This window comes from Trichoplusia ni, chromosome 3, assembly GCF_003590095.1.
Source record: "Trichoplusia ni isolate ovarian cell line Hi5 chromosome 3, tn1, whole genome shotgun sequence".
Lineage (NCBI taxonomy): Eukaryota > Metazoa > Arthropoda > Insecta > Lepidoptera > Noctuidae > Trichoplusia > Trichoplusia ni.
Window position 1 is genome coordinate 918,156 of NC_039480.1, and position 27,737 is coordinate 945,892.

At 39.6% G+C, this 27,737-nt stretch overlaps 1 protein-coding gene across 1 annotated transcript in view; it reads right to left on the reverse strand.

Moving 5' to 3' along the window:
- Positions 1-27,737, reverse strand: part of LOC113508655 (mediator of RNA polymerase II transcription subunit 13) — a 54,048-nt gene that overhangs the window by 21,003 nt on the left and 5,308 nt on the right. Inside the window, exons 2-3 of the mRNA XM_026891735.1 lie at positions 17,393-17,699; positions 530-614 (exon numbers count right to left, since the gene is read on the reverse strand). Coding sequence (XP_026747536.1) covers positions 530-614; positions 17,393-17,699 — 392 coding nt within the window. The remainder of the gene's footprint in view (positions 1-529; positions 615-17,392; positions 17,700-27,737) is intronic.

Sequence of the window (27,737 nt, forward strand, 5' to 3'; positions counted from 1 at the left end):
ATATTGATAGTCTCGTGTTGTTTATCAATATTTATCGTATTTATATAAGTATTGACATATGCTTTTATAAATTAACTTGAACCTATCGAAATTAAGGATCAAACCTTTCTCTATAAAAATAAGGCGTTAATGTAAGAAAGGACCGAGAATTGTTCCTTGTAGCACACACCTACAGCAGGATGCCCCTCGGTTAGTCGTTGTACGCAATATTGTATCGTCAACACAAGCAGCATTCACAGTGCGGTCAATAGGAATGATTTCATAATAAATCTCAAGCAATTAGCTCGCGAGTTGCATTGAAATAAAGTGCGCGTTACAACGTTCTGTATGGAGTGCCAATTGTCTACACCAACGACAGATTACGTTTACATAATTTACATATTATTTAAGATGTGCCATATATAACCACGGTTCAAGAAGTTGTTGATATTTTGACATTATATAAAGACTACTTCATGCACACGAAATTATCTTACAGAAGTATCTAAGATCTTTTCCTTCGTACACATAATGAATACAATCGTTTTACCTTTCAATTAGATTATGAAGAGCTTTGAACAGTAGCGACCGACATTCGTACGACAGTCCACTTTCCCACGATCCTTGGTCGCCTTCTGAAAAGAAATAAAAAGTTTGTTAGTTTTTTTTTGTCAGATTCTACTTTAAGTAAAAAGGATTTAATCAGTTCAATATATTTTAGCCTTGACCTCGCTATTGTAACTGTTATCCTTGCCATTGGCCCAGTAATACGTCTAGTTATCGCTTGTTGTATTACTTTCATAACCTAGATGCATTTTCATCAATTTAATCCCTAAATAATATTAATTGTCTATTTATGTTCTAAGAAAATTAACATTCAAGGTCGAAATGACAATGAAAATGTCCACAATAGCGGAACGTTGAGCTGAGAAGCGATAAAATCGGGTTGTTGCAATGTGCTAAGTAAAGCTAGAAATAGCTGTTGTTGCATTCGCAATCGGAAGATAAACTCGGCCTATCACCGACGTTAGATGCGAAAACAAAACGGCGCGCGCGACGTTGCCGCTCCGCCGCAATAGCGCTATCCCTGTCTAGCTAGGAGGCGGGGCGGGGGCGACCCATGTGACGTCATGTGGTCGCTCGGCGCACGTGCTTGTGTTTGTAGCGCGCGCCGCACACGACACACATGCGAGCGTTGCTTAGCGCCCGCCTATTGAGTTGACATTGAATTTAATGCTCCAAATATGAAAACCCCTAAAACTGCCCCAAAAAGAATTTGAATCAGCTGTTTTTAGATTTAATGAACATGTAACATTTGTTAATGGAAATAAAAGTAAACTAAGAAAGTAATGAGTTATTACAGCAGGTTATCGTTCACGCGCTCGGCAGTTACTCCGTGCAGCGATAAACTGATAGTAGGTGTATACAAGCAAGAATTTTTCAGTTGTGTTTTTCGGCGTTGCTGGCGTCTTACTGGAGCGTTTCCAAGCGCTCAGCCTTGACATTCGTGCTCCAGGTGTTCGCTTACCATCGCGTCTGTCTGAATTTTACTAGTTTGTCTACGATTAGATCATTACTTTGCATATCAGATAATACTGTTTAGTAGCAAAATAAATACAATAACTAAAAAAAGTAAAATTATAATATTTATGAAGTAATTAGGATGGCAGAGTGTAAGATAATTTGAAGTATAGTACAGCTCAAAATGGCTGCAGGTAAGCTTAAGATGGAATAGGAAACGGTTTGAGATGGAGAGTTATCTTCAGATAGTTTTAATTTATTAGGATCAGCGGAATGATTGACCTTCTCATGTTTACTAGCTACTACGTTTGACGTTTATAAATATTTTCCGCCCGTTAAAGCAAGGGAACTTGCTTCCAAGTCCATTACTTTTAATTATGTGAATAATTAATTTAAAGACCTTGTTAGTAACACGCTTAGCTCATAGATTCTGATAAGTAGTGTGATTGGTCAAGTACCGCTAGTGTGTATGTTGATGCTACTCGTAGAGGAACTGCAATTATTATTGAGCCGGTCGGTTCGGCACCATCGACTCCAGCTCCCAAGGCCGTTAACGCAACAAACGGTACGTTTACTGTACGAATACCGATATATTCGAATACCGGAGCGAGTCACGACTCGGTCCGCTCCATGGTACCATCGCGATTAGAGTCCACTGAGGATTTCAGCATCGATCGATGGAATTCAATCCATTCGCTTTCTCCATTTTATAATTTCAATAACCTAAAATATGTGATGACCACTTCATGCCTAATTATTTTGGCTAAGGAAGTGATGTTGTTGAGGACATAAGATGCGGCTTCCTGGCTTTATATAATGTGATAAGACTCTAAAATCTTTTCAAATTATAGAAATAAGCATTATGCAATAGAAAAAAAGTGTGAAGTTTCATCACTTTGAACTTTTCGGTAACATGTTGTGTTTGAGCGCGGTCCAGTGTTTGTTTGTTGAACGTATTTACGTTAGAGGTTCGTTGGTGTTGCTATGCGACTATGCGAGTGCACTTGTTTGGAGTGCAATAATAAAGATAGTTTAAGGTTCAAGGTCGCATATTTTGTCGCGGTGTAACGGCGGTGGTTGGCACTACCTTGCGCCGGGATCGATAGCGAGCAGACGACGCGCGCCGCCGCGCTACCCGCCTACTCGCCAATATGAACGCAGTAATCGCCATACGATTATCACTATTGTTGCCTAAGTACTGTTTGTTTGCTGCCGCGTTGATGTTAATGCCGGCGATAACAAACTGATAACAGACGACGAGACTAGCTTTGAATGCCAACTGATAATTTTATAGAAACTTGTCTACTGGTAGAGTTATATTGTAAATGCTTAGGATTAGAAAACTTTTGTGTGAGATGCTATAATAAGCTATAATAGAGCATGTCGCATCGAAGCCTCGTAGTCAATACAGACAGACTCTAACGATTGGCTTGTTACTGTTAGACAGCGGAGCGGGAAGATTTATCTGCGGCGGTGACAGCGCAACAACATTATCGTTAGGCACGTGGGCCGCTGCCGGAGTGGACTGCGCTCGTAGCGTCTCTCTCGCACCGCGCTGTTAGGAACAATCTCCGAGGCTCCGCAGCCGCCGTGTTCTACTTACAACACACTTCGCAACATCACCGACTACTCAGATTTTGCGCTACAGCTTCTTTCGTATAATTAAGTAGGTACCTGGTAGAACGGAAAACTTCAACTATAGAAACAGAAGCAACTGCTATTGATATTTTTATCGGAAAGAAATCGATAACAATTCGTAGAAGATAATAAGGTAAACAGTTTAAGACCTTGGCTACTATGTTTAAGTGCACATTCGCAGGCAGCATGTACGATTGGTTTGTAAAGCGTGTTCGTGCATTAAACTATGGAATGGGTACTTTGCAAGACTATTTATTAGTCGTTAGCTTGGACAGGTGTAGATACTTCAACTGAATTTCTTGATGTGTTTATTATTGTTTAGTGTTGGCAATTAAACAAGCTCCATAAGCAGTATAATTACAAAATATAAGAATGATCTTGAAAGGTCATCTATAGACCAAACTATTTATACCGCAATTAACATGTATCAACAATCGAGGTAATCGTTCAATAAAACTATGATTTATGTCATGAATGAAAACAGGACGAAGTGAGAAAAAAGTAGGTTCAAAATACTGCAGCGGCTGCCGGCGAAAAATAGTAAACAATCAGTGACAGCTACATAGAGAGCGGGCGCGGGGCGGTGCGACATGGCAACGTCGCGTTCAAATCCGCGCGCTTTGTTTACAACCACCGGCGGGCGAGGTTAACCGCTGCGGTAACATTCGCCGCGGCCCGCGATACGCCGCGAGCATGGGAGCCGCGCCGCCACACCACGCACTCGCCGCCGCCGGTGTCTGGATATGTTCGACTAACAACGCCGGGGAACCGGTTATTACACCATCTAATCGAAGGATATCTGCCCGAGTTTCACTAGAGGAACAATCGAAAAAGATTTCAGAAGTCTTGATAAAAGGGCGGGCGGTAGTCATATTGAATAGGCGGATACGGGCATTTAACCCGGTTCGGCGCCGCTTGATAATGTAATTCAAGATCGTATCGAGCGCGTGGAAATCTGTCAATTCGCGCGCGCCCTCTGCGGCAGCGGGTTGGGCTCCGTCCCTCTTGTGCAGTGCTATGTTGTCGTCTCTATCGCACACGCCCACGTGCGCGAGTGACGTCACACGCGCGTCGCCCTGCCTACGTCACGGACCGCCCGCAACCCAACGCCGCAGGAGCCCTATACTACCTAATCCAAAGCGCTAACACTCTTAAATATTGTTTCGCTGTCTTCGTTTAGTAATATTTACGATTCATTTATTACACTTTTAACACTGGAAAAAGTATGGAAGCTCTGCTACCTACTTTTTTAAATCGCTGTATTAATCATTACATGGAACAGAGAAATAGATACTAGGTACTTCTAGATTTCAAAAGTCCTGAAAGCAATACAGATATCCGTTTCAAGATGGTGTCAGCGGAGTTGTCGTCAGTCGTTACGTACAAGCAAACGGGGCGGATCTCGGCATCTGCGCGAGCCTCGGCCTCGAGACACGCAGCTGCACGACCCACCCTCGAGCTTTTGTTTCTACTCGACACACCACTTGATGGCTAATGGTTATGTCAGGACCGAGTAACGATGCGACTGAGATGTGGGGAGGATTGTGACTTGACAGACGCCAAATAGGATTGTTACAAAAACACATGAAAGCAGAAAAATCTCCTGTTTGAAAATATTGCTGTTAAGTAGAGAATATTGAGGCAAATATGATATTAAATGAATGATGATTCCTATCTTAGTATGACATACGGATTCATGAGAAATACCTGAAGAGTTAATGCTTATTAACGAGCTATGAATTTGGTTGGGATTACACAAAATAACACGGCCCATATTAAGCTAGGTCTATATTAATTCTAGTTCAATTTTACTTTATGTTTAATAACATATCCCACCAAAGTACTATACAATATGTAAACTTACCCAAGAAAATACTACTCAAAAATATTTCTAAATGTTATGGTGAAATCTGAGAAACAGGCATGTAGTAAACTTTCGTATTTGCAAGCAAAGAGCTTGAATACAATAAAATAAAAGGCATTGAGTGTTTTGTAACAATCGTATAAAATCACGAATACATCAGTGGCGTTTGTCGCAATCTATAATGGACACCGCGCTATACTGTTATGGTGTCAGACATGACTTAAGTGAGACGAATCGATAATAACGGTACGGAGTGAAGGCGGGTACACTTAGACATTGGCCCTGTTTGTGTTTGAAATTGGAAAATAATAAAGCGACCGATAGAGCCACTGATCGATACGCGGCTAGCGGGCGGTGCGCACGCGCATCAATAAATAGCCCGATCCGGTGTGCGCCCATCGATACACGTCACGAGCATTTTATTAATAAAACGCCGAACAACGCGCGGACGCATCGAACGTTCAACAACCCCGCGCCACCGGCTTCTTACGCGCACTCTTTACATAGTTACATCACATACAACCATCTGACCTGGTCCACATTCACTATTGTATTTGCTCGCGCCTAAATCACGCTATTATACATCCAACACGCCATCACTTTGAATTTACTTTTCTAACACATCCCGAGACGACTGCAAGGAAATCATAAGTCGACACAACCTTCCATTTGGTGGGACAGTAACACCGTTACGTTATAAACTATGACAACGCGTCAAACGGCAAGGAAGCTGCGTTTCCCACGGCCTCGAAGTAAGCCCACGCAGATTGCAAAACTTACATACATCGACAACATTGTTATGAGTTGGCACTGTTTGATTCGTAGCGAAGACTCAATGGACAGGACTTTACGGGTAACGGTGGCTGTTATGATGAAATTGTAACGGTAAGGAACAACGGATTGTCGGATTGCTTGTATAATGTATGTTGAATGAGTATTACACAGTATAATGATGTCACACAACTAACAATCCGAAAGTATTGTACCACATTATATTAGTATATTTCATAAAATTATACCACACGTCTGCGTCTATCCAGTGCAAACTGTATTACAGTTAGAAAGTTTGGGCGAGTGTCGTCTGCGCGTGCGTTTCACTGCTCGAGCACTCGAGTCAATTCTCACAATAACCGCGATGGCAGTCGTGCGCATTCAACCCACGCGACCCTAAGTACTAATTAATAAACGTAACGGGTTGTTTCCACACTTTTAATTCAGATGGTCAAGCGGAACAATATGGTAATTTTAGGGCGAAAGCGTAACGTAACGTTTTGCTGTGCTTAGTTTGCCCAGCCTTTTGAGAAACAAAACATGTAATGTTTACAAGTATTATAGTGATTTAAAGTACGCACCGGCGAGCGGAAGAAACCGGCCTTATCTCAACACATCACAAAGAGATCAGCCAAGATTAGATAATGTTTGTATTAGATAACACTTCAAGTGTAGCACAATTTATCGTAAAACCTGTACATAGTTAATAAATTATAATATAGTGCAAGCCGAAAAAATAAAGTTCTTAGAATAGTTTACAGACGGGCAACGTTTAGGGATGTAAAATTTAAGGATTTCGTGTCAAAAATCTGTAATCGTCAGAAAACATTTCAAGGGAACGTTAAAAGCCCTGGAGTGCATAGAAAATCATGTAATCATGACAAAACGATATACAGCAAACGCTTTAATTCGGCAGCAGAATAGATTAAAATCAACCATGAACATTATAATCTAGATGAAATACCCTACCAAGTTAAAGATTCCTAAGTAGGACCCTTATTTGTGGAGGGCGTATCACGGGCATCGAACGGACACACTAAGGGTCAACGACTGCGCCCCGGTCGCTACCACTCGAGGTGAAATAATTCATCTAGCCCATTCGACACGGCGCGGGGCAGCATCGGAACACGACCTGATATGGTGACCGTCACAAACCGACATCATTTCATGCATTCCAACTATATCAGTTGGAATCGATCATGGATAATAAATCTAGAATAAAGCAAAAAAACTTTAACATTAAACTCTATATTTGGTTTCGCGGTGATGTTACCCTCAATATCTGATACATATTTTCGATCTTAAAATGTAACATTAGTTTATTGTATTGTTCCTGTGCCTATATTCTTAAAATAGGTGAATAATGATAAAAAGAAAAAACCTGTTTAAGCACGTCGGTTGAAATTTAAAACAGTAGAGTTCAGTGACAGGCCGGCAACATGTGAACGGCCATCAACAAGCCCATTGTCAGGAATTTGGGCGGCGAGCCGGCGTAAGCGCACGTAGGTTTATTGCCAGCCAATAATAGTAGGCTTCGGGAATTGGCTGCTATTAAAATAAGCTCTTGTGTTTAGAAAGGACAATTGACGTAAGGAAGCAAAAATTGTTAAGTACGAATGCAAGAGAGGTTCCAAACCAGCTCTCGAGTAGTCCTTGAACATCTGTCTACATAACGCGTTACCCACGAACAAGGGACATGTGCAGCAAGGATCAGGTGTCGCGCCGCACTGACCGTGGGCAAACCCGGCCAGACGGGTTGCCGAGCCAGTCGCCTCACCGGGCCACAGACATGAGAAAGTAAAAACTCAAATATTTTCGATACTTCAAATGATACCGATTATGTGTGTAAAAAGTATACGCCAATTATGAAGGATTTAAAGATTGCGATCGGAGACTTCGACAGGGATCGACGAAAAACAGAAAAGGACGGCAACGATAAGACACTTAGAATTAAAGTGAACAATGTTGCATGAACAAAAAGATCTAGAGTAGAGCTCGTTACGGATAACGAGTCGTCCTCCGAGGCGAAGGCGAAAAGAAACGATTTAATTGCGTCCACAATTAGCCTACAAAACAACCTGTTGCGTTCGCATTACTGAAGCGTTTAAATGAGAAACAAGTGCTGATTTATTCTGACAACTAAATACCATTTATATAGATTCTAACGTTGCATAACTCGAGATATTGTATATTATATTGACATTAATCAAATGTGAGTGTGAGAAATGCTTTGTGTTTATTCCGGGTAGTTTAAGTATGAAAGTTATCGCCGATCCGTGTACTTTGCGCTGGATTAAGACATAGCATGTGCCCCCGGGGAGCACAAGTCCTGGCAGGCTCTCGTTTCACTCCGTGCCAGTCTAGATATATTCGGGCTTGGTAGCGATCTTGAGGTATCATGAAGACATGGTACATATCTAATTTTTAATACATATTAATGTTAAGGGTAAGGCTAAGTATTTGAATGGTCAATATGAAAAACTGAATTTTATTATTGACTTAAACTTAAATCCAAACTACGCAAAGGACAACATGAAAGAAAGTTTCGAAGTATAACACTAAAAGTGGAGTTCGTATTGGCCCACTCAATGAACTTGGGAAATTTTACTAGATGTTGGCGCAAAGCCAAGAAAACATTATGGTTACGGGCCCAGATGGCAGATGGCGCGTGTGATCGCCTGTGCGACAATTCTGCTAAAGGATATGTAATCATTGATATATCGGTTATTATAAGGCTGTCTTCGTCATTATTTTGAATGAGTCGACGCCGGCTGTTAGTTCAGCGTGTTTGTTTGAAAGATATCGTACAGCGGTGATTGGCTGCAGGGTCGAGGTCGTGCTGGTCTTCAGTTATTTTTGGGTGCCCTAAATATTTCGTTGACAAATGTGAAAATATAAAGATATTGGTGTGATATTTGTAAGCTCGTTTTGGTTTACATTAAGCCGGTAGGTCCAGCTCCCGCGATTATTTTCAATTCATGTAATTAAGGAAAATAATTTGGATTTTTCATGAAACTTTTGTTTTCAAAACCTTTTAAAATCTAAGATTTGTCGTAATTCTTAGATGAATATCAATAACCGTGTGGCTGCGGGGTTGTACACAAATCGGTGTGTTGTGTGCGGGGGTGGTATCGATCAGCGTGCGGCCGGCGCGCCAGCGGCCCGAGTAGGGCGGGAAGCGCGCGCCGGTACGTGCGACGTGCACTTATCGCCGTCTTCACACCTAATTTATCGCGTGTCGCCATCGACGCGCTGTTTGTATACACTGTTATGAATGCTCCGACATACGGTTACGAAAATGCGTTATTACAGTTTTTATCGCAACGGTTTGTTCGATTTCAGTCTTTAGAAGAAACTTTTTAGAATTTAGACCTTTCATTTTCAAGTAATTTATCTTTTTCACTTTTTTAAAATGGTGAAACACAGTTGCATAATATTATCGCAATAAAGGTTCATATTATCTGAAATTCTTAATATCTGGAATACAACGAAGCTTAAGGGTACTGAAGGACTACCATGAGTTAATAACTTAATACCTTAAAAGGTTGTGTAGCGTCAGTTTCTGTGACCAATATTAAAATGACAATGCGGCACGCGGCGAGTACACGAGTAATATTTTCATACAAGTGCGTGTTTTCATACAACTATTTGTGTAGCCACGGCTCTGTGAAGGTCGTTGAACACGTGGTCGACACGGAAATTAGACCGGGTGACTAGGGGTGTGCGGCCGGTGGGGGTTACATTCGGCCAATAGGCGGTCAGCGGGCGCGATCAATAGCAGCAGCCGCGCCCGCGTCTGCAACCGTACCCGCGTCCGCCTGTACCATGCAGTCGACCGATTACCGCCCGCCTCCGACCTTTGTATTGTTCAAGTGCTTCCGAACTAAGAGACGGTAAACGAACCAAATGCAGTTGTGTGTTGCCAAGGAAGGCCTTTAGACTGTTCCCGCAAATCCATTTGGGATAACGTTTGTAACTTAGTTCTGAAACTTTTTGTAATTTTCGAAATTATTTATTGATTTCATTAACGAAATATATTTGTTAGCTGAATGATGACTTAAGCTACCTCTAAAAAAAACAAAAAGGTTAGATCCAAGACTGTACCCTTCAAACAAATACAAGCGAACATGTACATTTTCGAATTACAAGCGCCGAAACAGGGCGCAAAACCGACAGTCTGGAGAAGTCATTATCGTGCAAATGGCGATATTCTCGTTCGAATAAATGTTCGAGATACAAAAGCGTGTCGGTATGATCAGGGCGGGCGATAAAGTGTCTAGTATATGGCTGGTGTATTAATAATTAAGGCGAGGGCGGGCCGCAAGGGGGTGCACCTTGACACCCCTTGAACTCGACCGTCGCCCACCGCCCGCTATTTGCATGCGCCTGCCTGCCAGGTGTTGAGATATACCAGTAATTGGACGGTCAATTTGATTTCATAGAGTTGACTTCCACAAATAGGGTTGAGGTTTTGTGTTTTGATGGGATGGGTTAACGTGTTAAGATTTACAGTTTAAATGATGTAGAGTTTACGTTTAATTTAGTACTGTTTACAAATTAGGCAGGTATTGAAGTAATTTTAAATTATTCTAGTATATTTCGTTTTAATATCGTTACCAAATCATGAGATTGAAGAATTTTAATCGAGAATACAAAATTGGAGAACTGGATTATTTTTAGAATAATCTTAAAATTGTATGTTAAATCGATTTGTTTTTGAGTAAATAAGTAAATGTAGAACTACTATGACCTTTATTAATTTAATTAGCTGCGCGATAAAGCTGTTCCATCTGAGTCGCGAGCACGCCCACACGGGGTGGGTAACGTGACATTTCTAACCCCCGAGCTAGCGCGCCGCCCTTTACCCCTCAACCCACGTGCCTCGCCCAAACAATGTACCAAGTAGCCTTCGGGCGTCTTCGGAAGCTAGTAATTTTCATAGTAAACATGAGATATATGTATTATTGTAGTGGTATTTTCATGTCCCCTTTTGATGTGTAAATTTACGATCCCATTTATGTATATTTCGGTATACGTTGAAGAACAAACGAATCCATGAAAATACCACCCTGAACTTTATTTTTTTTAATCCTTTCGTGTATTGCCGCAGAAGCCGAGCCAAAAAATAAAAAAGAACCAGTAGGGTAGTAAAAAAACAAAATCCGCGCTTCGTCGGCTGGCAGAGTTCCGCGTCCGCAAATCGTGCCCCCTGCAACCCCCAGCCTGCAGCGCAGCGCGGGGTTGGCCTAAACAGATTATCCGCTGTTGCGTCCGCCGGCGGGTCAGGCCGTTAATCTCCGCGCAAATAGGCTCACGTACGACCGTGGAACTGTGGTACCCGCTAAAATTATAACCGCCGCCGGACGGTTAAATATTAAATGGAGATCACAACGACTGATATGCAACCGAGACGTGTTAATCTCTGTTTTTATAAGGGTTTAGGGCATGTTGTGGTTGTGAGTAGGTACTTTTCGTTAATTGAGCTATCAGCGTACTCTAATTTCAAGACAGTATACTTAATTAATAAATGCTTGATTGTACTAAGTCCCTAGTAAATAGATATTGTAAGAGGGATTGCTACATGACAAAATTAATATACTAGAACCCCGGAAGCAACAAATCAATTTCTAAAAGTACTACAGAAACAATAATCGCTGGTTATAGGTAGAACGGTCAGATTCAACGAATAAGTCGGACTTCAAGTTCACAGCGATTGTGTTAAACAATTAATTGTGAAGTTAAGCGTATTTTGCTGGCCGGTACGTACGGGAAATTGCCATACGTCCGGCTATTTCCGTCCGTCCGCAGTCGTCGCTTACGACTCAGCGACAGCGACCTTCGTGTGCAGCGCCACCGCGCCGCTTGCATACACACGACTATGCACGAAGCTCTGCGAACAGCCACGTTCCCACCAGCCACTATGTAGGCAGCGCAGGCAGTAACACTGTCAAATATACAACTGGTCTTACTTTAACTGACCGAAACCAGTTAGCGTGTGAATTGTTTGCTAATAACTGCAGAATAAAACTTTCAAGATTTGGAAATATTGTCTTGTTTTCAATTTAAACGGTACTTTCTAATCTGTGGGGTAATTTGTCAGTGTCCTATTTCCTTGACATATAGGTTGCTGGTTATAAGAGTAGAATAAAACATAAAAGAAAAACACAAATGTCTCTGTGACGTCCTTGCGGTACCCGTTTCCATATAAGCGGAAACTGGGTGACCGGGAGAGATTTATCGTAGTAATAACGGATTTATTTTTAGCGCGATCCTCGAGTGTTTCCACTCCAAAATAGCTCGCCATCAATGTATAATGTGAATACATTGCAAAACCCAATATTTGTATGCGAGTGACATGAATCGCGCGTTAATATGGTTTGGGAATTGATTAATGGTCGTTCAATTGCCTTTTGTCTGCAGTTAATTGCATAACAGGGCTAACATTTCAGCGAATTAATGAATTATTGGCACGCGTTTATAAATTTTCGTAGAAGCATACCACTCAGGATAAGCTAGCTATTTGTATGCATATTGACACAATTATTTGAATTTATCGACGTTATACACATCCAAGATGCGTAATCAGCCCTTTAGCGATGTTGGCAGCGTTTCAACGAGCTACATGAACATGCCATGCTGATGTACTCTCGCACAGTAAGTAGCCATGACAGTGAGGCCGATCTGAAAGCACTTCCTATGTTACGTCAAGGACATCGGCATGAGGATTTTGACCGCCGATAGGACAGTGTTTACAGAGACATATTAGCATGTAACATGTAGTTAAACCCTATAGGAATGGTAGCAGATAATACGGGCTTCCCACGCTCGATTCAATTGTGAGACACGGAGCGCGGCGATATTACGACGGACAATATTCTTATTGCTTACATTGTAGCTCAATAATATAAGAGTGGTAAAACTGATTTTACTTTTATTAACTCTGCTTAAGCGAAGACAATCAAAGTCAAGAATATGTTTCGCAATGAGACCCTGATAAAATCGTAGTGATAAAAGAGTAAAAATAAACAATTCAGTAGCAAGTGCTGGGAGTAGAATATTTTCTTGGAAAATAGGTAATTTTCCACACCTTACTTAATTGGATATTGATTGGCGGAGGGTAAGTTCTAACAAGTAACGTTCGCGTTCCGATGTAGATTGCGCGCTCGCGAATGGCGTCATTCAGTTTTTAACATCTGTATCGGCGGCGGATCGTAACCGAGCGGATAACACGTTTACTTATACTTAGCACATAGGTGTGATATTACACAACTTTTCCTGTCGTCTAACGCCACTGTGCCATTTCCGATTGAAACTAGTGTGTTATTATGTTTTTGGCGACTGGCTGGAGGGAGGCAATGACCCAGATAACTTAAATTTAAAGATAGTTCCATGCAACACTTCGGTAAAAGGAAAGTGCCAGGTAAGCAACAGCATGAAAATTTTGGTTGTCTAGTCATCATGTTGTGAACTGGAGGAAAGCTTAATAACAATGAAATATTCATACACATACAAGTTATTAACAAAAAATAATACAATTAGGTGTTTATCTATAGTGCGGGTATCAACCTATCGAGTGGCATGTTGACTTAATGGAATCGCAAGGTTGAAATAATTGAGTCGACGACGCGGCCGGCGACGGGACCTTCCGTAATCATACGGCGACGGCAGGCTGGCCCGCAGACCTGAAGCCTTCTAATAAGTCTTGTCCAATTAAATTGAGTATACTTTTTAAGTAACAGAAATTTATTAGTTCATCTATATTTCGAAGAAAGTATTATAATATAATCAGAAAAGAATAACACTAAAATACTCTCGGAAGAAACAAGCAAGGCAGTATTTGAAAATAGCTTATAACTATTGGTCCTAGATTCCCGAAACTCGGAAGCTATGCAGGGCGCTTGCGTCCTCATGACAGATACAGCTAAACAAGCATGACAGTAGCAAGGATAAAATAGCGCTATACACAAACTATGCGCAGGGGCAATGTCAATGTCGCGTTATACAATCATCAATTGACCTTCGGCGTTTATTCAGCGTGTGTTTAACTGCGTTATGTTACTGGTGTGACAATCAGTCTTATCTAAGTTAAGTAAGATGATATTATCAAAGGTATTCAAATTCAGGTGTATTTTTAATAAGTTTTGATACATTCCCTTCAAACATTCTTAGCCTATATTTATAAAATTGACACTACCGCTATTTATTCATTCGAATAATGTTTTGTTCCCAGAAGAGGTCATAAGCATACAAAGTAACTTCTTGTAACAAAAATTCTAAAAATAAATTTGTTAAGCATAATTTAATTATAACAAAAGTTGAATGACAAAAGAAGTTCTGTTTTAGTGCTCAGAAAAATAAAACTTTTTAGAAACAAAGGTGTGAAACAGTAGCTTTCTTTCATACAACTTTGTAAGCATATCAACTGAACGATGCCGCTTCGACCTTCCGCTAAATTAGACCATAAATTATTTTATACTAAGTAATAAGTATCGTATACGTTGACATAGCGTGGATAATCATAAGCCGCAAACCAAAACAATGGCCGACGACCAAAATAAAGACCGTTTATGTAGATTTATGTCACGTTCTATTTTAGTATTCGACCAGTCGCGCGTGAACTTGCCCGCCAGAGGGCGCGGCGAGTGGTGCGCACGCGCCGCCCGATTTAAATAAGAGTACAGGAGGAAAACTTCTTCATTGGAACAACGTTGATGGTGCGTTAGTCATTGCTCACGTAATTTCATGACTATTTTCAATAGGATGACAGTGCCATGGATCTCATGGTATTTATTATTTCGTGCGAAGTATGAATGCGGCTACGTAATAATTAATGCATGACAAATGAACGAGTCATGTCTTCATCAGTTCCGAATATAAAGTTGTAAATCAAAACGTTTAAAAATTAGATACGAGAGGTAAGCTTCCATTCACCCTCCACAGAGCGGAGTAAGTCATTCGTATCCTAGCACGAACTCTGAACTGCGGTCGAGAAACAAAACCACCTGTTGAATCGAATTGCTTCGTGAAAAACATTTGATAGATGAGGAAAGGTATATAACCTTTTCTAGTTTAACATTTCAATTTTTATGCTGGTCAAATTCTATCGGGAATAATTTTGCACTCTCGAAAAGTTACTGCTATGTAACATGGTTAATTTTAGATATATTTTATGTCATAAAGTCATAATGTAAGTATATTATGACATTTTCCTGTTTTAGTGATCAATGTTATTTTGCCATTTAATTATACGTAAATCGAAATAAAAGACAAATAATTCTAAACTATGCGCAAACTATTTTCAATACAAATTTGTCCGTAAATTTAGTAGACATGACAGTTTGATTTACTGTTTGATCCCAAAAATCATGCTTAAGTATGATAAAGAAGAATTGTCTTATTCTTAAACTTAAAAATGTAGCCACTTCACCACGCCCAGCAAATCAGTGTAAAAATATGATAAAATAGCGGCAAAACAAAATAGTGCACTCCAGGGCCACCAGCACTTTGCATAGCAATCACTTAACAGTTTTAACGATCTGATAATGGCGTGTACAACCTTATGCAAACAGAGACTAGAGACTTTTTTAACGCGTTTACAATATATCCGCACCGGATAGAGCTAAATTATGTCGAGGCCGGAGTCTACTACGCTGAATTACTACGGGTTTCCTAGAATTTATGTTTTAGTGCGTTTACAGAACCTTTATATACATTTAAAAGTGACTTCGAACTAGATGACTTTTCTTTGACAAAATTAAACTCCCATCTGTCAAATTCACTCATTCACAGATAGACTTATTACATTATTTTTATGGCGATAGGAATCATTCTGACCGATTATAATAATGATGTATGTACTTGCACAAAAATATCTGATAAATTTAGAATATTAATCAGCTTACGATTGTATTTAAACGAAAACTTATATATAAAAATGAATAGCTGTTCGTTAGTCTCGCTAAAATTCGAGAATGGCTGAACCGATCTCGCTCATTTTAGTCTTGAAATATTCTTCGCACTCCAGGGAAGGTTTAAACGGTTTTAAAGTAGGGAACAATTTCAAAAAAATTGTACTTCAGCTGTAAAGCGGTACGTAGTTCGCCGGGACAGCTAGTAAAATATAAATATGACTGAAGAAAATAAACAGAAACTATTTGAGATAATTATTTAGTTCAAATGAATTTCAATCGAATACCTTTCGCAGGTTTTAAACATTATCATATTGGACAATTCAGGGAATCATCGAGTATAATGACTGACAATAAACATCATAGGGTTAAAATGTGGCCACTTCTTGGGCCTCTACAACATAAGGACATCAACGCCAAGAAATATTTAACGCGTCTTCTAATGACAAAATAAAACAGAAAAAACTCATGTTTTCAGCATGAATACACGAGGAAAACTAAAGCAACACGAATTTACTTAAAATGAAAGGGGCAAGTGTCCCTTAGAACCGCCCACTAAAAAGGCTGACGAAATGGAGGTCATGTCTCGTCGCAAATTGGGCGGGCGGCACAGTCCTGTGCTTATGGTCGAAACCTACCGCTAAATATAAATGAAGATTTCAGGATTACCAGTGCCAGAGAAATGAAATTTTATGTTAGCGCTTCCCTGGAATGGAATAGAGGGCCTTGGAGTTGGTGTTATTTTTTAAAACTTAATTAGAAGAGTGGTTCGCAACGACTTAACTTTTCGTTAAAACTAGCAGCTAGTGCTGTTAACACTGCGGAGCTTTTAATTTTCGTTTTTATGAAGATCTTTCAGTAGCTTATGTACTTTCTAAACGAATCTGAAAGAACATTTTGCCGACCAAGCAAATCCATCAAAACTGAACAAAGCTAATACAGCATAATACACAAGCTAATAGGAAAGCATTCATTGTACTCGACAAATTATTAAAATGGGAAACCACTTAGCATAATGAAAGTAGGAAGCATAGAATACTTTTTCACAGACGAAATCCTTACATAACGTACATTTCCCAAAATAAGACACCATAACACACCCTTCTTTCTTTCACATCGCAAGAAACACTTTTGAAAGAGAAACGAAAAGTACTTTCCAATTCAAATGTAGTCCCGACCAACCTATAAAACACTGGGGTAGACTTACAAGACTCATTCATTACGTTGATTACTTGCTCAGTTCTTCCCGGGCCGGTTCCTTCCTGGATTCCCTATTGTCGTCGGCCTGACGTCGCAGCGTCGCGAGATCTTAATCTTTCTGTTAATTGTCGCGATACAACGTCTCTCGGTTTGGTTAACGAGCTGTTAACTTGAGCCATTGTGTCGCCTGCCTTGCTAAGATAATCTGCTCAAATTGCGTAATGTTGTACTGTGTAATTTATATATTTTATTTGCATGATTTTTATTACCTATATTCTAGGCCTAAACGCAGCGCCTGTCAGTTTAACTATTATTTAATTAGAACACTGTTATCTACTAGACAAGGTCGTTTATAATTCCATAGATATGTGTAAGTATAGCGTATTTTAGATAGTTTTCGCGTGGACGAAATTTTAGATTACTAATACCTACTAGATATCAGAGACAAGTCTGATATGAATTTTTAATAGCATCTTAAGGTTACGTATAACATGAATCATGAAGTACTTACGGCTGGCGATAAGTTCGGGTGCAACAAGACCATTCAGGTCGGGCTCTTCGCCGTACCAGAATATCCATAGCTCTTTAGCGGCTCGGAGGGAGAGGGGCGGCGGCGTGGGCGTGCTCATGTCGTAGATGTTGTCGTTCGGCGGCGGCGCCGACACCCGCCGCCACACGCACAGGATGTCGCCGGCCAGGCAGCGCGCATAGCTGCTGATCACCGGGTCTGCCAGAGGCGCGCCGCCCTCCTCCCCATCGCCGCCGCCGCTCGTCTCCCCCCATACGAGCTTACGCCATTTTATGCCATACAGCTCCGTCTGGAAAGAGAGAATACCTTTTAAGTCATTTCATATATAACTATTTACTCGTTGGGAAATGCTAGCAATTTAGACAAGGGAGGTGTTTCACTGTTTGTTATCGTCTTAATGTCATACGGTGTTATAAACAAGCTGCGAAACTAAAGCCTCGTATCTTGTTCAAAAAAAAATTTGCAGGTGTTACCGGGTTTGTTAATATTACAGAATACAAAGCAAGTAGGTACTCTAAACTCTAAACCTCGTGATGTTAAAGAAGTACGTTTGTAAACAAACTTTGAAACAAAGTGAAAACAATAAGACATCTGCATCGCCACCGAGCCAACATGGACGAAATTAATCGTCCGCATAATCAGGACGAAAACTGCACAGAGACCTCGAAATTGTTCTAAAATTGTCACTGGCAATGCTCCAGGGGGACAAAGGTGCAAGATCCGAGGTATTCTGGCGCGCCCGGAAGGCAGTCCTCAGTTCTGCACGATACCAAAGTATCGCAGCGACTATATGCGTCGCTTGAAGCTTTTGAATGGAGTTAGTTCATAACGCACGACTTTCGAACAACACTCCGTTAAGTTGTAAAAGACGATAAGAAAACATGAAGTTTTGATATGGAGATTAACTGAAGATCATTTGGTAGCTCCCACACATGTTCCGGAGATTATACGCGACGAAGTAACGAGTTCCTCACTTTGTAAGTAGTTTTTCATCGTTTATTTGAGATATGCTTTTGCTAGAGCCAAAATAATATGTATAAGCAACATTGTTAAAGTGAAAACACTTTATTTTATTAGTTAATAAGAAGAAATCAAAACAAAAAAAAGTTAACCACACATTTTATTTTGAAAAATTTCCCATGTTAAATTAACATATTTTATGGAACATGTCAATTGTGTTGAACAAGCAGCGTCCGAAGCATAACACACAGAACACATGCGTCTGCTATTATGGATAAAGCGCTTTCATAATGGCTATTCATGTTGATGATGTCCTCATAATATTAAGCCTTATTTATTGAATCAGCTGTACGCAGCCTTTCAACATGATATCACGTAAATACAGAGACGCGGAATATAAAATATTGTGTTGTTGCTATTTTAGTTGGTTTCATTTTTATTTTGATAGTTGAGTATTTGACAGAAGTATAATCTGTTGACGCGTAGCAGCATTATAGAATGAGAGATGGATATTGTATAGAAGACGGCAACACACAACGAGGTACGACAAATTTCTTAACTCATTTATAAGAAACCTGTTATTTGTTTTTGTGTTTTGATCAAAAACAATAAAATTCAAATAAATTGAAGTTAAATTCAATGTATTCACATTCATAGAAATAATTTCAATGATATGGTCATTTACTGTATGAATGAAAATCAATTCATAAAACATTTATTCAGGTAGAGATATAAAAGAAGACTTTCGATTTTAATGGATTGAACATTTTATATGATTATAGAATAACTTATCATATGTTTACATTCTCGTGTAATGTCAAGTGGTGCGTAATATACAGTAAGTTGAGAACTAGTCACGTTTCCCCTACACAGCTCGAAACAGCTTCCGTTAACTGTGTAATTAGTGGTTATCATTACTTATCTCGTCACCGTTATGCCGACGGGGTTTTAACTATCGCCATTAAATATTATTGAGTTCGACGTTTCGCCGTTAAAGTTTTTATTGACACGTAATCCGAAAATCGCGAGGCAGCCAATTAGTTTCCCATTCACAGGCCCATTAGTGAGCGTCAATTGCACGGCCAAGTGTGAGTACAAGCGCAGGTGGTGTGTCGACCTTGGGTATGCAAATATTTTATCGGGTCAAACACCCAGCGCCCCTCGCTGTCGCTGGACAACGCAACCTGCCTGTAGCACTTCTATGTCTTTAGCCTCCCGATGTTTTCACTTTCGTTCGCTAATTATACATTTCGTCTTACTCACACTTTGTTTTCTTTTACTATATGGAATTTATGGAGTACAGTTAGTAAAAAAGACTACTCTTTTTCATAAGTTAGCTGAATGGCAAATGCAAGTCATTTAATTAAAAAAATATGATGTGCATAACAATTTATGGAAATCAAAAAATCATGGTGCTAACATGTCAATGTTATCAGAAACCCCAATAAAAGAGAACAAAACTCTGGGTCAAGCACGCCTTTGTACAGAACATAATGTAATGTATTATGTATGTGCAATAAAAGTTTAAATAAAATCAAGACTAGGAAAACATACAAAAATGGATTAAAGATTTTAAAATAATAAACAGTTTACCATCATAATACGGAATTACCCAGTTTGTTTATGTAAGTTTCATAGCAACAGATAATAGTACGCAGTCCCGAACACGACCCGTTAATTGTTAAAATACAGTGATACTTGAAAGCTTTCAACCCTTAACCGCGCGCGGTCACGGGCACTCTACCCGCTATTCGGCATTTAAATAAACATTTAACAATATTAAGTAAGCTCGGACTGTTTTAATGGACAGATCGTGTAAACAAAGCCTATTGTAGTTCTTTTTTTTTCAGTTTATAGTTATCATCTCGGAATGTTGTACATTGAAGTGTGCTATATTGAAAAAAGTAAAACTTATAAAGGCTTGTATAATATGAAATGTAGGTTTTAATTATATTTCTTAAAACACGCCTTTTTAAAAATGCGACAGTGAACTACAATTATTTGGCACACATTTTCATTGTAAGTTTTACCACGGGCACAAGCATCTGCGGCGGAAGGGGCTTAACGCACCTGGCAGACGAGCCGCGTGGGGTCGCAGCGACCTAACGCGATAAGGGGAGGAATAAGTTACTCCAAACGAGTTTAGTGTTAACTTCCAAATGAGGGGTTATTGGACGGCGTTTACTGCGCGACTGTTTAGCGATGTTTAGATATTAAATTATACAAGTCGTTCGTTTATAGAGTGTTGTGCTTCCGAAGTTTTATTACAACTATTTTATTGGCACTGAGTAATTACTTGGACTTTTTATTGAACTATAATATGCACCTATAAATGTTAACAGAGATTATATCGGTGTGTTTGTTTTTTATTGCAGATCGGTTCAGGATCAAAGTTCACTATTAAGTTAGTATTAGGTTGTATGTGAGCTAAGTAGTTGGATAGCATTCTTGTGAGTAGGTACACATGAGGAATGCGTCAAGCTCGGTGTCGTGAATGTTCGTTCGGCCGGCGCCGGGGCCGGCCGCTTTCTAACGCACCCGCGCAGACCGCTTCACTTTCTATTGTACGATCAACGATGTGACGACTTACCTTAATTTCATACAAATTTATTTAATTAATTACTCGTAAAGCTCTCACAGGTCTACTTTATTAGACATTGTATTGTTACGATTAGAATGAGTAAAAGTAAGCTTTTTAGGCTATCTATGGGGTTTGAAGTTTATTTCGAATAAATATAACTTATTAAGTGGGTATACTTGTAATATATGCGTAAGATCGAACTCAGCAAAGGAACTCATCAATAAAACATGTAGTAAGTACTAAGTAGATACGCGAATCACTAATGTATTTCCAATACACCCGCCCACGCTAAGGTCAACGGAACACAATGAAAATTCAAAAGCTGCAGTATCTTACGCTGCGCTCTGTGACCAAATCGCTCGGTGGATATTACGCAAAAATATTCCTCGACAAAGAGTACTTTGGTAGCCCAAGTTGGTCGGGAAAAATCTGCGGTTATTTGAATTTTAAATGCGAAACGAGCGACGGATGGACGCCTAGCCCGACGATAACACCCGGATGAAGCCGGTCGAAAGCCGTGCCTTTTCCGGAAAATACCGCCTGTAACCGGTTTTAAAGCTGTGTTACGTCAGTCGACGCAAGCCTTTGAAAAGTTTAAAGTCAAATGGGAGCAAGGCTTAAATATTTCGCAGTTAGCACTGAACGCGCCTACATTTTTTTATATTCCGTTTCGTTTTAAATATAAAGTAAGAGTAGTTGTAATTATTTTACTCACAAATAAACCTTTTATTCATTTTGGTCTCTATATCGTGGTCGCCCACTCGCATGTTGATGCGTTGGCGCGAGTGCGGCCCTGCACATTGATGGTACATATTTGGTAATACGCACTCAATTAGAAATTTACGAAGCTGCATTGCTCATTATTATTCAAAGTTGTAATTGCTTCTTGATACAAATTTAAAATAATCAATTAACAATTTTAGAGTTGAACGGCATAATAAAGTTCGATATATAAATAAAGATCTACTTAATGAGCAGTTTCCTGTAAAACAAAGATCCCGTAAAGCGATCATAACCTAGAACGGAAAAAAACTGCATGTCCAAAAAAGTCGAGCACCGCTAGTCGAGTGAGCGGGACAGGCGTATGAGACACGAGCAAGACGGCGGCAATCGCGAAAGTGAGAGGAGGCGAGACGCGGAGCGGCAACAGCGCACGGTTACGTTACTAGCGGGGTAAACAATCGAGGATGATGTGACGGTGCGCTGCGCGTGCGACCGCCCCCGGCCGTGCACTTCGCTACTGCATTTTTGACGTGTGACGTCACTAGATGCATTTCGGGTAAGGGGCGGGGGCCTAAATATTTTGTTTACCTGCGTATCTATAGAAAAGTATTTGTCTTGGCATGCCATGTAACGAGATCTAGAAATAATCGCCTAAAAATAAGCGTGTTTGTAAACAGTGCAAATTAGCACGGGTGTCGTGTGTGCGGCGAGTGGCGAGGATCAGTATTCCAACAATTTTCGGCACATAATGGCACAGTTACCGAAACGGTGGCGTACGACGCCGGCGCGGTGCGTGCGCGGCGTGCCGGACTGCCGGCCACTGTCCACTTCCGCGAACGTCATCATTATTATGGATTGCGCGTGTTGAACTTATGTCATACAGTTGTTGCTATGAGCTTTGCTGTGTTTTATAGTTTTCATCTAAATGCTAATTATCGTAAAATAATTATATACTTAGCTGATTTAAACGCCAATGTCATTTCAACAAAATACAGACTGAACAAAGCAGTGTGTGAATTATATGAGTTTGATAATAAACACAAAAGAGATTATAAACAGAAACTTGGCCATACTAGCCATCAATCAAGTCATAGAGATCATCACTATAAAATCAGTGACAACACTGGATCTTAAAAGGAATCTCGTTGGACTGGTCTATAAGGAGGTCAGTCATCGTATAAGTACTACACATATTAGTGAAATAAATCCATTATGTTATAGAGACAATATCGACTGGGGACAACAGTTACCTGGCACATTCATCGCTACACATCCACACACGCTACTCACACAGATGCAAAATAAGCCGACAATGATACCACCTATATTACTTGCGAGTGGGCGGCGGCAACCGGCAACACTTAACCATTTGTTGTTCCTTACTCTTTCTACTTTAAGTAGAGCGAGAGAGATATACAACCGCACAATTTTTCCAATGTTGTCATGATAAAATGATTACCTCTGACCTCAGAGATTCGTATCACATACGCGTAAAATTTAACTATACAATTCTCTGTTTACCAGAAAAATATTTGTACCTATCATAATTATGCCTTTATTGATATAATATACTTGTTAATATAAACACGTATCTCATATAATACAGAGAAATACTGAATCAAGGCTGTTTTAGGTATAACATGGATAACGGGGTCACTTACTGTTTGTCTTATTATTGCACATATTTTTGTTATGCGTGCATTCCACAGTTTGCACCTAGATACAATGATATTATGCATTACATTGATCGTGTTTATTTTGACATAGTTATATCGACAGAACATTGGCAAAAAATAATACTACAGAGATGCACGGAAGGTAGTTAGCAGGAAAATACAAACACAGCCATGTTTATAGAAGCCAGATTTACATTCTCGTTGTACAACTACGCTTGTATGTCACCAAGGGCGAGGACGAATATACCACGTGACCGTAGATAATAAATCTCGCATTTATATCTTGCGGCAAACTTGTCTGCTGATAAATTAAACGTTTTCTAATAAAAAGTAGTGCCAATGACTAAAATAGTCACAAAGTCGCAGTATTTGACTGGTTCCGTGGTCTAAACCGGACAAACCTCTTGGAGGCTATGATAATGTACCGTGATAGATAAACATGTTATAAAATATATATAGTTAATTTTGCCGACTTAACAAGTTCGATATTGCATGCACGAAGGTATTAAAATGGAATTGTTATGCGGCAAACGCGTCTACAGGCACGCGCCATGGATCGTTTTAGAGGCCACATCGGCGCTCGCGCATGTATGTCTACATTCGCACAACCAAACACCTATGTAAATTGAATCCATCAACAATAAAACAAACCGCTACACAATTAACAAAGAGAACAGGAGGATTGAAACGTTTACAAGACCACCAATGAAAGTTTCACGTAACGATATACTGGGTTGCCAACATTATATGGTACTTTACGAAACTTTCTATAGTTTCAAATATGTAGATGTTTGCGGGGATGGCGTCATAGAATGTATCAAGTATAATCTATTCCGTCGTGGTGTTTTTAATTGCCATACAATTTTGGCTACGATTATTCGAGATTGAATCATTACGTCAGGATGTATCTGGTAGGCGACGTGGTAACTTCGAGGCCGACGACCAACTAGTGTCGGTGGACAACCTCAGGAAGGAGGTCGACACACGAAACTGTTACAAGACCGTCGACTGACAAAAATACTCTTGAAGTCTTGTGTTTGTTAACGGCCAATGAATTACGAGTGTAACATGTTGAAACAAGTAAAGCATTATTTAATAGCAATTGAGGGATCTGACATTGCAATTTATTGTAACAGACCGAGAAGTTAATATAAATCGTGATCATAATCACGACGTTAAAAATATTCAAACGTTGAGATAACAAAAATAAAACATCATTCTTAAGGTTAGCACAAAATTCTTGTTTTATTTTTATTATTTGTATATTAACTATTTTTGGAGTTGTTTATAGTCTGAAAGGAGTAATTTAACTGTCAGGCCCAGATCTAGAGACCAGCCGAGTCCCGTCATCACTGCTGAAGGGTAAAGGGTACGCAGGTAGGCTGTGGCGGTACGTTACGTTGCTAACGGTACCGCCGCGCGCCGCCTACGGTCAACGACCCGTCGCTAACCTTACTACTATTACGTCTAGTCTAGAAATTTGAAGGTGTGTTCTACATTTTCTTTGTAAAAAATTATACAGCAAGCAAAGTAATGAAAATTTAAACGGACGTATTTGAAACGTCGTTCACTCGAGACTCAAAGGAAGTGAAACTGTATCTCAATAGCGACATTATTGATGTCAACATGTAGACAAACATTTTAATCTTGAGATTGAGACCGTCGACGATGTGCGCCTCGACAGAATGCAGATTCCGACGCAGGCCACAAAGCTTTTATGCATACAAAGGACGTCGCTAGGATATTGTACTGCGGCGTTCACGCAGGTACTTAGATACGAGTACATTCGCAGAAATGTCTGTTATTGAAAACTGAGAAGACAGTGTACACACATTTATGACAGGAAAGAAAAAGCTGGGTAAAAGAAATCTAGAAGTTTCTTAAGGAACAGTAAACAATAGCTAGAAATAAATAACATTATAACAAGAGGATCTTAAAGTCGATCAATATTTTCAATCTCTATTGGTCACGAAATCATAGTTTCTCACGCGTCGCAACCTCAGTCTATGGTGACACGTAAATAACTACGTGCACTATTTAACAAGTGGAACGCAACAAATACTGGAAAGCTAGTACGTTAACCAAGACTGTTTTAATTGAAAGATTATGATAATGAACACACGTACAGTTGATTTCGGTAACTAAGAAGCTAGTCGCGATCATTTTAATAACAGATTAGATTGAATAAATGTGCGAATTCAATTAGCACAGAGTGTACTGGATAGAAAGTTGAGTATCAACATGGGGAGCAGCTCTTATAATAACAAATTTTTAATCAGTCAGGTTAAGAAGAATAGATAAAAAATACTCAATGTGTCCTTAGCATTTTGAGTGCATCCAAAACTAATTTAGTACGTGAGCATTTGTTTTTGTCTAGAAAAAAGGATGTTCTTGATAAGTGTGTGAAGAGCTTCGCGTTAATAATAGACTGTCGATGTGTTCGCACCTCCACGGCTTCTCAGCATTTGGGGGGAGGCATGATGGAGGGGACTGCAGTGAAAGCGTTTTAAATTTAATGGCGAGTGCCCTCAACAATTTATTCGTGAATTCGCCCGGCACTCTATGTATTTACTTATGGTTTGTGCAAGTACGATTTAAGTTGAACATTCATTAAGTCAATTATACCAATAATTTTGTTAGGCCCAGTGGTATATGGCTTCGATTTGCATTGTCTCTTGACAGTTAATTTTGTTAGCCATTTGCAAATGAGGTCAACTTGCAAGCCCCAACATACACATTGGTGTAGTTATGTAAAACACATTATGTTGTCTGTGTTTACAATTGTATAAATAGTAAAATATTGTGATTTTTACTTGGACGATGAATTATAATTATCTGGGTCATTATTGTAAAGTTAAGCGGAAACTATTATTTATAGCATAACATCAACAAGCTAATCCTCGGTAACGGTACATATTTACTTCTCGCTTAAGTTTAAGTATTGGAGTAAAACTTCAAGTACTACAACGTAGGTTAGCTCTTAATAGCTAAAAGGTAAACGTGAAGTTATGTGTTACGCGTGTAAAATAAAACGACGAAGTAAGCGTGTAGGAAACTTGTTTTCCGTGAGACGCGAGCCGAAATTCACACGTAAAGGGCCGAGAATCACTATTGGGCTTGCTTCGACATTTGTTAGTATGTTTTTAATGCTTATTTAATAGACATGCAGTGTATTACATTCTGTTTATGTTCACGTTTGGGTTTGTTCTAACCTCAGACATATACAGCCCATGCCAAGCGCTGTCAACAAACAAAATACCTACGTCATATTCATGAAATAAAAAAATATAGGTCGCACTTTACTTTCACACTTGCATACACTTACGTCCCGTAGCAGACAGGGTGTAGCTGGAATACGGAGTAAATTTACTCGTGTAGAAATAACCTTTAGCCAATAAAAGCGAAAGTGGAGCACAAGGCTAGTGAAGACTTGTTTTTATCGATCGACATAACGCAGAAACCTGAACACGATGTGTTTTCAATCATACTAATGAACTTTACGTTCGTCTGAGGCGTAGTCGACTTGATCAACACTAGTTTATTGATGTTTTATGACAGCGACGTTGTAGAACGATAATAATACTACTGAGTGGGTCACTTATGTAAACGTTATTTAATTATGAATCCCTAACATTATTTTAGCGTTAAATGTTTATTCATAGTTTAAGTGGAAGGCTGTTTATATAAATAATTGTTTTTAATCATATTTGAGGATGAAATGTTTGTTATTAAAACAATACTAATTGCAACTATGTGTTGACACAGGATCCGCGTCGGTGTCGAGTGGCAGAGTCGGGCGGAGCATCGAATGTGGGACAGGCACAGAGCACTTCTGTTATCTTGACCCACATATCGTGACCGCGGTCGCGGCCGGACCGAGCTGTCGCTCTTATAGCGGAACACCTTAATTGCGTGCCGATACGAATAAAACGAAAAATGCCACAATTATGGAAAATCACAAGTTTATGCAACTTATTATGAAATAGTCTTAAAAAATAATTATGAAAATTGAAAACCTTACATAAGTCGTAGCAAAGTTAAATGTGAAAAGTTACGTCAGCTTCACCGAGATGAAAGGACATACTAACTTTAGAGAAAAAATAAGCTACAAGTAAAACATTGGACAAAGCAAATCAAAGAAAACAGTGAGTTGAAAAATCAAAATTCTCGCGAAGATATGAAAGCGTACAGGTTTTCCTCGAGAGCATCATCAAAACAGAACCTTGACCCAGAATGTGGATGTTACAACAAGAGGAAAAGGACGTTACGGAGATGCTGTCAGGATCGCATCAAATGATGTCATATCGCCGGGTACTTAAGACTGGTTTCGTTTATTTATATTAAATTTGGGTAGAGCGAAGATGATATTTAATTTTACTTTTCGTCT